The sequence below is a fragment of the Ahaetulla prasina genome, chromosome 17 (assembly GCF_028640845.1).
Source record: "Ahaetulla prasina isolate Xishuangbanna chromosome 17, ASM2864084v1, whole genome shotgun sequence".
NCBI classification, from domain to species: domain Eukaryota; kingdom Metazoa; phylum Chordata; class Lepidosauria; order Squamata; family Colubridae; genus Ahaetulla; species Ahaetulla prasina.
In genome coordinates this window covers 1,202,805-1,215,049 of record NC_080555.1, presented here as the reverse complement: position 1 = coordinate 1,215,049, position 12,245 = coordinate 1,202,805, and the positions used below count along the sequence as shown (strand labels likewise).

The following is a 12,245-nucleotide window of genomic DNA, read 5'->3' as shown; positions in this document are numbered from 1 at the left end:
AGCTAAGGTGGCATTTCTCCAACCACCAGGAAGGGAAGGAGCCCCCACCCCACCCCGAAATCTGGGCATCTGATTATCACAAAGAATTGGTAGAAAAGTGGAAAGGAGCAGTTTCTGGACCAGAGGTTGGAGAATTGGCAGTTTCCATTGGCAGAGTGGAATTTATCTGTAACTGGTTTGATCTTTCTTTCTTTCTTTCTTTCTTTCTTTCTTTCTTTCTTTCTTTCTTTCTTTTTCTTCCTTCCTCCTCCTCCCTTTCCCCCTTCTTTCTTCTTTCCTTCCTTCTTCTCCTTTTTCCTCTTCCTCTTCTTCCTCCTCTTCCTTCCCGTTCCTCTTCTAATTCTTCCTCCTCCTCTTCCTTCTTTCCACTTCTTCTTTTTCCTCTTCCTTTTCTTCCTCCCCATCTTCTCCTTCATCTCTTCCTCCTCCTTCCCATTCCTCTTTTAATTCTTCCTCTTCCTTCTTTCCACTTCTTCTTCCTCATCATCTCTCCTTTTCCTCCTCCTGCTCCTTCATCTCTTCCTCCTCTTCTTCCCCCTCCTCTTCCTCCTCCTCCCTATTCCTCTTCTAATTCTTCCTCTTCCTTCTTTCCACTTCTTCTTCCTTTTCTTCCTCCTCCTCTTCATCTCTCCTTCTCCTTCATCTCTTCTTTCTCTTCCTCCTTTCCTCCTCATTCTGTTCCACCTCCATCTCGCCTTCTTTCTCCTTCTCCCCTTCTTCCCAAAATACGATTTTCCAGCCGGACGTCACACACAGTTATTGCACAAACAAGAGACAAACACAAAGACCGTGCCTGAATTTTCATGGCAAGGCCTAGTTCCCAACCTTGACACAGGGACAACCTGTGTGTCTTAACACACTCTCTTGTGTAAGCAGGTGAAAGGAGGCCAATCACCCCTCCAATGTCTTATCCTGCCTTGTCTAAGCTGAGCTGCGATTCACCTGGGCTGCCTTGGGTTTTAGGCCTTGGGGGATATTCCAGATGGAGAAACTGACAAGGTCACGTCCCCAACAGTTTGAGGTTGCGTAAGAAAGTTGTTAAACGGGTCACAAAACTTGCATGGTGCTTCGGTTCTAAACCCAAAGAACAAACTGATCTAATCGATGACGAAATGGCTAATTGGGTAACGCCAGCACAATGGCCTTTTGTTTGCGCTCTGAACCTGCAAAGATACACTGCTCCTATCCACCGAGGCTCCGTTTCATGGGGCGGACAGCTCTTAGATCTAGAATTCTAGATAGATCTTTCGGCTGCTTCTTAAAGCAGCGGATTTTATTATTATTTTTTAATTAATTAACGTATCATTTTAATTCATTTGTTAATTTTATGATTGGAGATGAATTGGAAGGGGCAGAGAATAGCTCTGAATAATAAATTTTTATTTATTTATTTTTTGGCCCCAATTTCTTTGGGCGCAACTCCAGAATCTAGGAATAAATGCCATTTTCCTTTGGCATTCCTTGCATCGCTTTTTTTGCATAAAACTAAACAAAGAGCTTATTATTATTGGGCCATTGGACAGGAGAGAGGATGGAAAGAAGAGGGACATAACTTTAAAAAAGAAAAGATTAAATATTTTTTTCTGCTTATAACTGATGCGAAGGGGATGGGAAGCCATTTTCTACTTCTCTGTTTTCTTTGGCTCCCGTTCAACTTTCTTTCTTTTCCCCTCAATTATAAAATATAATTTATTTATTTTTTAAAAAAGTCAACATACAAGGGTTTTGATTGGGGGAGTTTTCTCCCCTCTCCTTTCTTTATATTAGTTTGCAATCGTTTTTTAATCTCCTGGTTTAAAAGTTTCAATGACACACATAGGTGAAAAAAGTCATAGGTGTGTGTCATTTTTCTGCAGGGGTTTTTCCCCATCCCGTCTTTAATTCATTAAAGCCAAGAATGAAGAAGGATGTGTTTTATTTTTCCTCTTTCCTGCCCAAAGGGGAAATTAAAAAAAAAGAAACCACCCAAAAAGGGTGTCAATTTTCCTTCCCCCACCAGCTGCTGGATGATGGTTTCATCCTAATAAGAGGCTTAGGAAAGGAAGCAAAGGAAGGGAGAAAAAAAATCTCCAATTCTCACCCGGGTAGATTAAAGCTGGCATTTTAAGCGTCTTGACACCCAGCCCAAAAGTTCACCAACGTATCCGGGAAGGATTGCAACTCCAGGGTGACTCACTTTTGTTTTGTCTTCCCACCGAAGGGAAACTGAGGCCAGCCAGCCACGGGTCTCGTGTAGCCGCTGTTGTGAGTCAGAGGCAGGGAATGGGAAGTGGGAACCCTCGAGGGCATCAAGCTTCCCTCCAGAAGCGTTGTGGGGTGCTCCACCACTGGAAGTTTTCAAGAAGAGGTTGGACAACTATTTGTCTGAAATGAGATACGGTCTCCTGCCCGAGCAGGGGGGGTTGGACTAGATGACCTTCCAAGATCCCTTCTGTTATTCTGTTCATCAATCGGTGGAAGGGCTTCCCTTCAGAAGTTTTGGATGCTCCAACGCTGGAGCTTTTTAAAGAAGAGACTGGACAGCTGTTTGCCTGAAATGGTTTCCTGCTTGAGCAAGGGGTTGGAGTAGATGACCTCCAAGGTCCCCTCCAGGTCCGTTGTTCTATTAGCTTGCCTCAATCCATCCCTTTCAAGATAAGGCAACTCCTTTCTTTCTCTCTCCCATTCAGCACAAGAACTCTGCCCGTTCTCAGAGGCACAAGCTGGCTTGAGATGTTAGCTAAGGTCAAAGATGGCTTGATGAGGGTTTGGTGAAAGAAATCCCCAACTCAACAGCTGTTTTCTGGGAAGGCGAATTTTACATCATCAGTTTTGCTCTGAGAAGCACCCACCGAGAAATCGGGTGGGAAAATAGGGATTTTAATACTTTTCCTGTGGTCTCCGCGTGGCTTGGCCAGATGCCTCAAAGGGAAGTGGGGAACGGAAAAAAGCCACCTGCGAGTGATAAAAAAAAGGAACGGCGGATAAAAAAATATTTGTGGCAGAGGATTAAGTGGATTTTCCAGGGATAAAGTGCAGGGTGGGGAACTGAGGTAAATGTCTGGGGATTGCACAGAGAAAGGAAGTTTCAAAGGCAGAAAGTGCTCTTCGGAATCGAATTAGGTGGGACAAACCCAGGATTGTACAAAGATGGGAAAGGAAGGACGCCAAATATGGAAATATAAAGAGACAATGTGGGATAGAGATGTAGAGACAGGGAAGGTTTTTCCACGATGCCATGAAAATATTTGTAATTGACCCCAAAGGAAAGGAAAACTTTCTTGAAGGGATGGGAAATCCTGTCCAATCTAATCCAGCAAGAATACGAATCCAACCCAAAGAATAAGGACCGGTAGCCAAGCAACTCGATAAATATAGCTCTTTTATTTGAAAAAAAATCAACATACAAGGGGTTTGATTTTCATCCGAGACCAGGAAAATATATATAGTTCCAAGGAAATCAAAAAAATGATCCATTCTTAAAATTCAGCCCGGATTGCATTAGCAGCTATTTAAAATTGTACGGCTCTGTTGCAAATCTCGCCGTCTTTGCTCAAAGCTTGGAGGGGTCTTTTCCCTCTCTTGGTGAACTATTGGCGTTTGACAAAATAACAATACGAATAGGAAATGAAACATTTGGAGTTGGGCTTGTGGTGGAGAAATTTGAGCTTCGTTAAAAGAAAGAAAAAGAAAAAAACCACGCCTTGATGAAAACGCCGATATTTCCTAGGGATTGGGATTTCCAAATTGAATCCAGATTCATTGGTGGAGGTTTGCAGAAGCGGGATTGCCGGCCATGCCTTAAAAGTCCAGGGATGTCCAACCTTGCCAACTTTTAAGATTTGGGGACTTTGACTCCCAGAATTCCCTCCCCCCACACGGCTGGGTGCCGAAATACAGATCTGCGTTGCGTTTCCGAGCACGGAAATAAAACAAGTTTCCTTTTGCTCACTGACAGTAAGGCACTGGGTGCCAGGCGAGGCCTGGAGAGGTGACTTTTGGTGGAACCTGAGGTGGGTCCCAAGAGAGAAAAACCGAGGGAGCAGCAGCCCCTGGGAAAAAAAATAAATTGGGTTAACGCTGCAGGGTTTTGCAAGCCAGCCGCGTTCTTCTCTGCCAGCTCACCGGCGGGTTCAAAACCCGGCTCACCAAACAGGAAGCCGGGTCACGCAAGGGTGCCAAGGAGCTGTCGACGCGCCAAAGCTGATGGGTTGCCTCTTTTGCCCTGAAAACACGACTGGAACTGGAAAAACAGCGGGAGGGAAATTTCGTTGCCGCAGCCGCGTCATTTTTAAAAATGGCCAATTTAGCATCCCAACTCCGAAAGAGATGCTATGGGAAGGCAGGTTTGGGGCTCCAGTTAAAGAAGAGAATCGTAGCAAAAGGGGATGATTATTATTATTTTTTCCCTTCTGTTTTTTTTTGCCTCCATCTCTCGGACACGTGGTTTTGACCCTGTTCAGGTGTTGTTATATTTTCACAACAGGGTTGCGTTGTGACTTCTAACCAGGGAGATATGACCGCCTGCGCTCCTGTCTTTAGAGGAATGTGTCTTCTGCAACCAGGTGCCCACTGGACGTCGGTTCCAAGTCCCATCAGCCTCTGGGCTTGGAGGAAGGGACGATGGGACTTCTCGGTTCCCAAGTATCAGATTGCGGATAGTGTTTTGTGGGCCCTGGTTGTAAACTGGAATCTTCCGTTGACGGACGTCTTGTAAAGGAGCGCCCAGGATGGCGACTTCATGAAGATTACTTGAACCTGACTGTTTTTCTAAACCATAAAAACAAGGGGTGTTTGTCTGTGGAATACATACCCCAAAGACAGAAAAAGGTACACACTGCAGATTAAATCTGGGTTGCGGTGGGTTGTTGTTGTTGTTGTTGTTGTTTTGCATAAATTTGCTTCTTCTGGCCGATATGAGTGTGAAGTGGACAGAGAACCAACCGTCTCTGTTTTTGGCAACCCTCCACCGTCCTCGACCCAATTCTGGCTGGTTTAACACCAGGAGGAAAACACCAGGAATTGGCCAGAGCCTTCCTGGGGTGGGTGTGTGTGTGTGTGTGTGTGTGTGTGTGTGTGTGTGTGTGTGTGCCAAAACTGCTCACATGCTTTCTAAGTAGGAAGGTCTATGCGACCTCAAGTTGTCCACTGAAAATTATCTTTTGTTTTCTTCTGGGGAAGAAGGTCGGAAAGGCACTCCTTTAAAACGAGTAGGAAAAATCGGAGAAGGGCATCCATCTTCCAGATCCTGCGGAACTGCCTGCCACCAGATCTCCAGCCAGCGGTCTGAAGAGAGTTTGGGGTTCAGAGACATCTGGAAGGCCACCCCTGGTTGAGTTTTCTGGGGAGGGGAGGGAACACAAGCCAAGCCAACGCAGGAAAAGATTCAGTTGGGGAAACCGCAAATATTTCTTCCAAGAGGGACTTGGAACAAGCCAGGATGAAGAAAATACCTTTGGTTTCAATTCCATGCAACAAGGCCCCGTTTCTACCATTCTGGATTGTTCTGCAATATAATTGCACGCCCGTCGCCATCTCCATGCAACCCGACGTATGTACAAAAATATACATATTTAAAAGGAGGCTTTGTTATTTTAACCGCTCATCAATGCCCTGAGAACCAGATTATTTTTAAAAAAAGAAGAAAAAAACAACAACCTGAATAATACTCAGTTTTTCTTTTACAGACCGGAGCTCTGGTTTTCCATCCGGTAGCGACCAAAAATAAAAACCTTTCCTCCAATTTTGTTTTTTTTAAATCAAGAAGTTAGTTGCTTCAGTGACCCGACCCCCCCATCGGGGAAGAAACCTTTCCTCCCTGTGGGGCGGAGATTCCGCCCCACCGTGGCTTTTGCAAAGTTCCTGGGGGATCTTTAGAGAGCATCCAAACAAACCCCGAGAGGGCCTTAACAGGAGCTGGTTTGGAGGTTTCCTTCTGTCAATAGCGACGCGATGGAGGATGGACCGTAAGCGCTGTCGAACTCTTCGTCCGAACTCAGCTGGTCATCCCGAAGAGAGGACTCGGCCGTTGAACGCGCTGCCTTGCGCCTGGAGACAAAAAACAGGGGGGCACAGTCAAGAGGGGGGGGTCCACCCCAGGATGATGGACTCCGTCCTGGGTTCCATTATCCAGGGGAGATATTTTCCAGGGATGAGAGGGAAGGGAAGGGAAGGTCCAACGTTATGGGCTACCAAATGTAATCAGGTGTTGTGGTTAGATACCCTGAGAGATAAACTGCCCCTGTGCATGGAGGTTCTGCTTGCAACCATCAGATTTCCATTAAGCAGGTTGTCCGTCCCTTCTGGATGGATGGATGAAAAGACAGATGGATAAACAGGTAGGTAGATAGGTAGGTAGGTGGGTGATGGACAGACGGATGGAGCTGTGGATGGACAGGTAAGGAAGGGATGGATGGATGGATGGATGGACAAGTAGCTAGATGGATGGAAAGACAGACCGACTAATAATGGAGAGCCAAGTAGGAAGGTAGATGAACGGATGGATGGAGATATGGATGGACAGGTAACGGATGGATGGATGGACGGACAACAAATAGGTAGTAGGTAGATGGATGCATGGACAGATGGATAGGCAAGTGGGTGGATGGATGGATGGATGGATGGACAGACAGACCGACCAAGTAGGCAGACAGATTTTAAGCTATAAAAGGGACACCCGTTTAGTCTCAGGTGTGGAGCCCAGAGAACAAGTTTACAGGGTGCCTGAGAAAGGTGGACCCCCGGGGCCCGCTCTGCTCACCAGAGGTCCTTCTCCAGGGCTTTGACCCGGCTCTGGAGCTGCTCGTTGGTCTCGTGCTGCTCCTCCAGCTCCCTCAGGGCCTTCTTACGTGCCGCCTCCAGCCTCTCGATCTCCTCTTCGGCCTCGTCCACCTGCCGCTTCAGCGCCTTGACCCGCAAGCTCAGCTTGAAAGGAAGGGGAAGAACATGCCCAAGGTGAGAGTCAGTACCCCCGGCCCCCCCAAGGCTGAGAGGTGGGTTGGAGACTCCTCCTCTCCTTCACCCATGATTGCTGAAACTACAACTCCCAGCATGCTCTGGGGCCGAAATTCTAAGGTGGGTCGCTTCTGGAAGTTCTCCATCACTGATTTGGAAGCCTCCAGGCTGTGATCATGGATCGTGCTAACTAAACCTTGCTGGGTTTAGGGCTGAACAAACAGTCAAGCCACCCATTAAGCCAACATCAGAGAATGGCTTGGAGCTCAAAGCAACACTCAAACCATCCAACCTTCTTCAGATCTTGGGGGGAAGACGGCCGATTGCCTGATCCCCATCTCAGGGACCTTTCTAAGCTGCTGGGGATTGAATCCTTTCCAAGCCTCATTTGTGAGTGTTGACACACCTCACAACCCAAGAGCTTCAATCTTTCCTCCCAGGAGGAGGAGGAGGAGAAGAGCCAAGTAGGTCTACCTGGCAGGTTCTTACCTGGTCCTTCTGGTCGTTGACGTGCTGCCTCTCTTCGTCGATCTGGATGCTCAGCTCCTTCATCTTCCTCTCCAGCTTCCGGTTGGAAGAGAGCAAGACGGTTTTCTCCCTGCAGTAGAGACAGGGGCCACGTCATTCCCAGGCCCTCCCAGCCACCGGACCAATGGCCTCAGGGGAAGACAAGCTGGGCTTGCAAGATCGTTGAACGTGATCCCAGGAAGCTTTCCGGGACCAACCACAGCCCAGATTCATCGCGTGTGATGGGAGCAGGCAATTATCTCATGAGGCAAGAAACCACATCCATGTTACTTCGTTTCAGCCACAGATGAAGTAAGCGGCGGCTTTGTGGAATTAAATCCTGCTTGGTTGTGACTTTGTTTGGTCTGGTCTTGGCCTTGTGGGGAGTCAGTGTTGTGGTTCGCCAGCAGTCTGCGGAGCTGGCAACAGAGTCAGACAGCGATGAGGCTGAGGAAGAGGATGGGCCAGTCCTGGCGGCTAGGGAAGGCCCAGATGGGACCAGGGCCATCGGAGAGTGATGTGCGGACTCCAGAGCCTGACAGTAGTGAGGCAGAGGAACAGGAGGAGCCTGTTCCTAATGCACGCATGAAAAGAGCTGCCAAAAGGCAAGAGCAGCTCAAGCAAAGAGGACGACTCGGGAGTAGGGCCAAGAGATGATTGGCCCCTCCCACAAGGCTTAAAAGACCAGCAATGGCTCTTGGGCTCTTTGCTGGAAAACAATGTTGATAGTCTCGTCTTGTTGCATTTATTTTGTATCGGTGTCTTCTGAACTTTTGCCAAGAAAGGCCTTTGGCAGTTTGCCTAATTAGACCAAGGCTGGTGATAAGACTGAAGAATTTGTGTTGGGAGGAATTTGCTTTGATTTAGTTTGGACTATGCTGAGAATGAGTTAATTCTCAGCTGTTCTAATAAAGTTTGTTTGTTTATACACTGACTGAGTTTCCTACTACCTCCTTGGGCCTGGGTCACAACAGCCAGATACCAGGCGAGTGGACATCACGAAGAGAAACGCGCAGAGGGTTACCTCTCTTCCACCAGGAGCTTCTCCTGAAGTTCTTGGATCCGCGACTCCAGCTGGGAGACGTTGGCGCTGGACTTCTGCAGCCCTTCGTTGCTGGTCAGCCGGCTTTTGAGGTCCTTGTTCTGGCAAGAGGAGTGGGGGAGGGGAAAAATGATAGAAAGTGGGCGGGAAGGAGTGGAGAAGGTTAGAGGGGATCCCCACCCCCAAATCCTTCCATTCCCCAGGATTACATGGGTGATCCTTTCTGGCAGCAGGGAAGGATCTCTTAGGAAAAAAATAAAACGGGTCGATTTGGGAGGCCTGCTTCCAAGGAGGAGACCCAATAGTGGGATGTGGGAATGACCTTGAAGGATGGAGGAACGAAATGTTGATTAGGGAAGAATTGGAGAAGGGAGCGCGGAGCCCTCCGCTGCGTAAAGGGTGGAGAAAGAAACTCAGAAAGGAAATATTTCTCAGGCTTATAAAAGAGACGGCGGGAGATATATACTTCCAGGCCTGCAAGATTCTACATGTGTAGCCTGACAATAAAATAGGATTGATGAATCTGGATGTTTTTCCTGTCTGGTCTATCTGGGAAGGATGACAGCTCAAACTCACAGCTCAGCTTCTGTATCTTGGAAATGTGAGAACGCTAAAATGAGGAGGGAAGCCAAGTTTCCTCCCCCACCCATTACTTATAAGTTTATTATTTCTTTCTGCGTAAAATTTGTGTAAGACGACATCAATCCGGAGACAGAGGCACCTCCTTAAAATACCAAGGAAGTGGGTGATTCCTACCGCTCAAGCTTAGATTTTTTTTCTTCCTCCTAAAACACACAGAACTTCCATCCCCCTGGCAAGGGAGATGGGCGCTTGAAAAATAAATAAATATTATTTTGCTCGGTGCAGCTTGGCTTGCTGGCTCGAGTTATTCGAAGTTGCTCCACTGAGCAGAGCACCCCGGCCAATCGAGACCTGCTCAGAGGCTGACAAAGGCTGCCACAATGTAAATCGCCCTGAGTCTTCAGAGAAGGGTGAGATATAAATGTAAATAATAAAAAAAAGGCACAGGGGGTCACATCAGCAGGGTGCAGAGGATCCAGGAGGAAGCAAAAGGCAGCACGAAAATTTCGACTGAGTCGGTATGTCATGATTATAAACAAAGAGCCTACAATTAAAACGTAAGGTTGTGTAATTCCCGTCTGCCTAGTAAAAGAGAGAGAGAGAGCGAGAAAAATATCTCTTCTTCATCTCGAGTTATATAACAGGCATTATTATTATTATTATTATTATTATTTTGCAGTGAACCGTGGCCAGGCGGAACAAAGGAAAAGAAAATTGATATTTTTTTCTTTCTATGAGCTGCGTTGAGCCTCAGAAGATCCGTAAACACCCTCAAGCCAAGTTCAAACTTGTCAGGATTTGGTCTACCGCACGGAGAGGGTGGAGAAAAAGAAAAAAGTGTTTTTGGATCAGCAACCATGATAATTTTATTGCTTTAGCACAGGAATAAAATTTAGCCTGTCTGAATTCCTGGAGGGTTTTTTTTTTGGGGGTGGGGTTCCACGAAAAGCAGAAAAAGAGGTGAGGTCCGGAGCTGAAAAAACTCCATGGGAAAGAGCAAAAAAATGCATTTTTTCCATTGAAAAATTGTGAAAGGCGGCTGAATCTGGGCCTAAAAGGTAAAAGGTTCCCCTTGCACATACGTGCTAGTCGTTCCCGACTCTAGGGGGCGGTGCTCATCTCCGTTTCAAAGCCAGAGAGCCAGCGCTGTCCGAAGACGTCTCCGTGGTCATGTGGCCGGCATGACTCAATGCCAAAGGCGCACGGAACGCTGTTCCCTTCCCACCAAAGGCGGTCCCTATTTTTTCTACTTGCATTTTTTATGTGCTTTCAAACTGCTAGGTTGGCAGAAGCTGGGACAAGTCACGGGAGCTCACCTCGTTAAGCGGTACTTGGGATTCGAACCGGTGAACTGCCGACCTATCAATCGACAAGCTCAGTGTCTTAGCCACTCAGCCACCCTAAACTGGGCCTACAGGAAGCTAAAATAATTATGAATTTCATAATTAGGTGAACGGAGGTCGGGGCGGGGGGGGGGGAATTGCATGCATTTTAAGGCTTCTAAAAACTGGCCAGGTGAAAAATGAATTTTGTGTTGTTTGAAAGGGAAAGTTTTTGGCCTGTAAATCAAACAATGCTGGGGGGTTCCCCCCTCTCACCCCCCGCAAAAAAAGAAGAATAAGGTCCATCTGAAGAAGCCTGCTGTTGAGCCCAGAAGCTTGCTAATTGTTCAGAAGTTGGGCTAAGAAAAGGCACTACCCAGTGGTCATTTTTGGTACTGCAACTCCCATCGAATTAAAAATTGTCTTGGTTCTAATGTACCAGCGCTAGAAAGTCTTAAGGAAAACAAGCCACCTTCTCCTGTTTAACCAGGTTAAAAGCCCAGAAGCAGCGTTTTCTCGAAATGCAAAGCCGGTTTAACATGGATCTAGGTTACATTTTGGGGTGACTTGTGAGAGCCTCAAAAAAATAAATAAATCCACTGGGTGCTGCTAAGTTGTTGTGCGAATGGGATCCCCTCCTGGCAGGAAAGCGTTAAGCCCTCCAGCCGTCCTCCGGGCCTAGAGGTAGACTACTCCTACACCTGGAGGCTCTATTCTGGATGGCAATCCCTGGGAATTTTTATCTGTAGGGATGCTGCCAGGGTCGTAAGTGCGAGGACCGCATAAGTCGCTTTCTTCACGGGTGTCGTAACTTCAGACGGACGCTAAATGAACTGTTGTATGTTGAGGAATCTCTGCTCTGCCCTCCTGTCGCAGCCTTACCTGTCTTTCCAAAGCAACTTTGTCGCATTCCAGGTCTTGGCGGGCAGACCGTTCCTGCAGCAACTCGGCGCGCAGTTGGTCGATCTGCGAGGAAGGGAGGAAAGAGAGAGAGGGAAAGAGGGGGGCATAAACTTAGTCTGGCCACCGGGTGCCCATCCTGGCTGACAGATGCCTCTCCGAACTATAATCTCCCAGTTTTTCCTGATCAAAGGTAGACTGCTCCTGCACACTGAGGCTCCGCTCAAATGGAGACACCAAAAAAGAGCTCAAAGGCTGGTCCTGAAGAGCTTTCTTTCTTTCAGGGAGCACTCCCAAGAAATTTGAGGAATTTCCCCCAGGAATGCCAGCTGAAACCACGCAGTGATACGCTGCACCTGAATGGGGAGGCTCCATCAGGCCCCAGAAGGATTCTTAGGCCTGTTTTCTTGCCCGAATCCTTCTCCTGAACCATACAGGTTTCTTTTAGCCCCTCGTCAACGGAACAATCGGGACCCTCGGCAACCAAAGGCAAAGCTGAAAACCAGGGAGTCTCCAGTTCTGCTTTATGCTACAAATGCATTTGATCTTCCCTTTGCAAGATGGCTCCGCGACAATATTTACGCTAAAGATTGTCTAGACATTTGCAAATCTTAGTAATAACAACATCTTTCGCTTGGTTGAGGCTTTTTTTCCTCCCCCCCGATTTATTTTTTTCCCCTCCCCAAACTGTTTGGGTGACACAGCTCTAAAACGCAAGGAAATGATAGTCTTGCAAGAAAACTAAATATAGGCATTGACAGCACCGGGAAGGGCTGGGAGGAGGATGAGAAGGGATTTAAACAAACACACTGACAGACACAGCCTCAATCTGCTTTGACGTGCCCTGCATGATTTTGTACAAAATAGAAAGACGGGAAGCGCCAAAGCTCGCTGGCCCGATGCAAGATAAAAAAAATTTCTTCTTCTCCTGCTTGCAAACCAACGGGAGGGCCAAGCGT

At 47.3% G+C, this 12,245-nt stretch overlaps 1 protein-coding gene across 4 annotated transcripts in view; it reads right to left on the bottom strand.

The window, feature by feature from the left end:
* Positions 1–3,344: 3,344 nt before the first annotated feature.
* Positions 3,345–12,245, bottom strand: part of LOC131186568 (cingulin-like) — a 29,587-nt gene continuing 20,686 nt past the window's right edge. For all 4 annotated transcript variants that reach the window (XM_058160284.1, XM_058160283.1, XM_058160285.1 and 1 more), the window contains exons 17-21: positions 11,269–11,352; positions 8,465–8,583; positions 7,423–7,531; positions 6,740–6,903; positions 3,345–6,027 (exon numbers count right to left, since the gene is read on the bottom strand). In XM_058160284.1, coding sequence (XP_058016267.1) covers positions 5,886–6,027; positions 6,740–6,903; positions 7,423–7,531; positions 8,465–8,583; positions 11,269–11,352 — 618 coding nt within the window. In that variant the 3' untranslated portion in view covers positions 3,345–5,885. The remainder of the gene's footprint in view (positions 6,028–6,739; positions 6,904–7,422; positions 7,532–8,464; positions 8,584–11,268; positions 11,353–12,245) is intronic.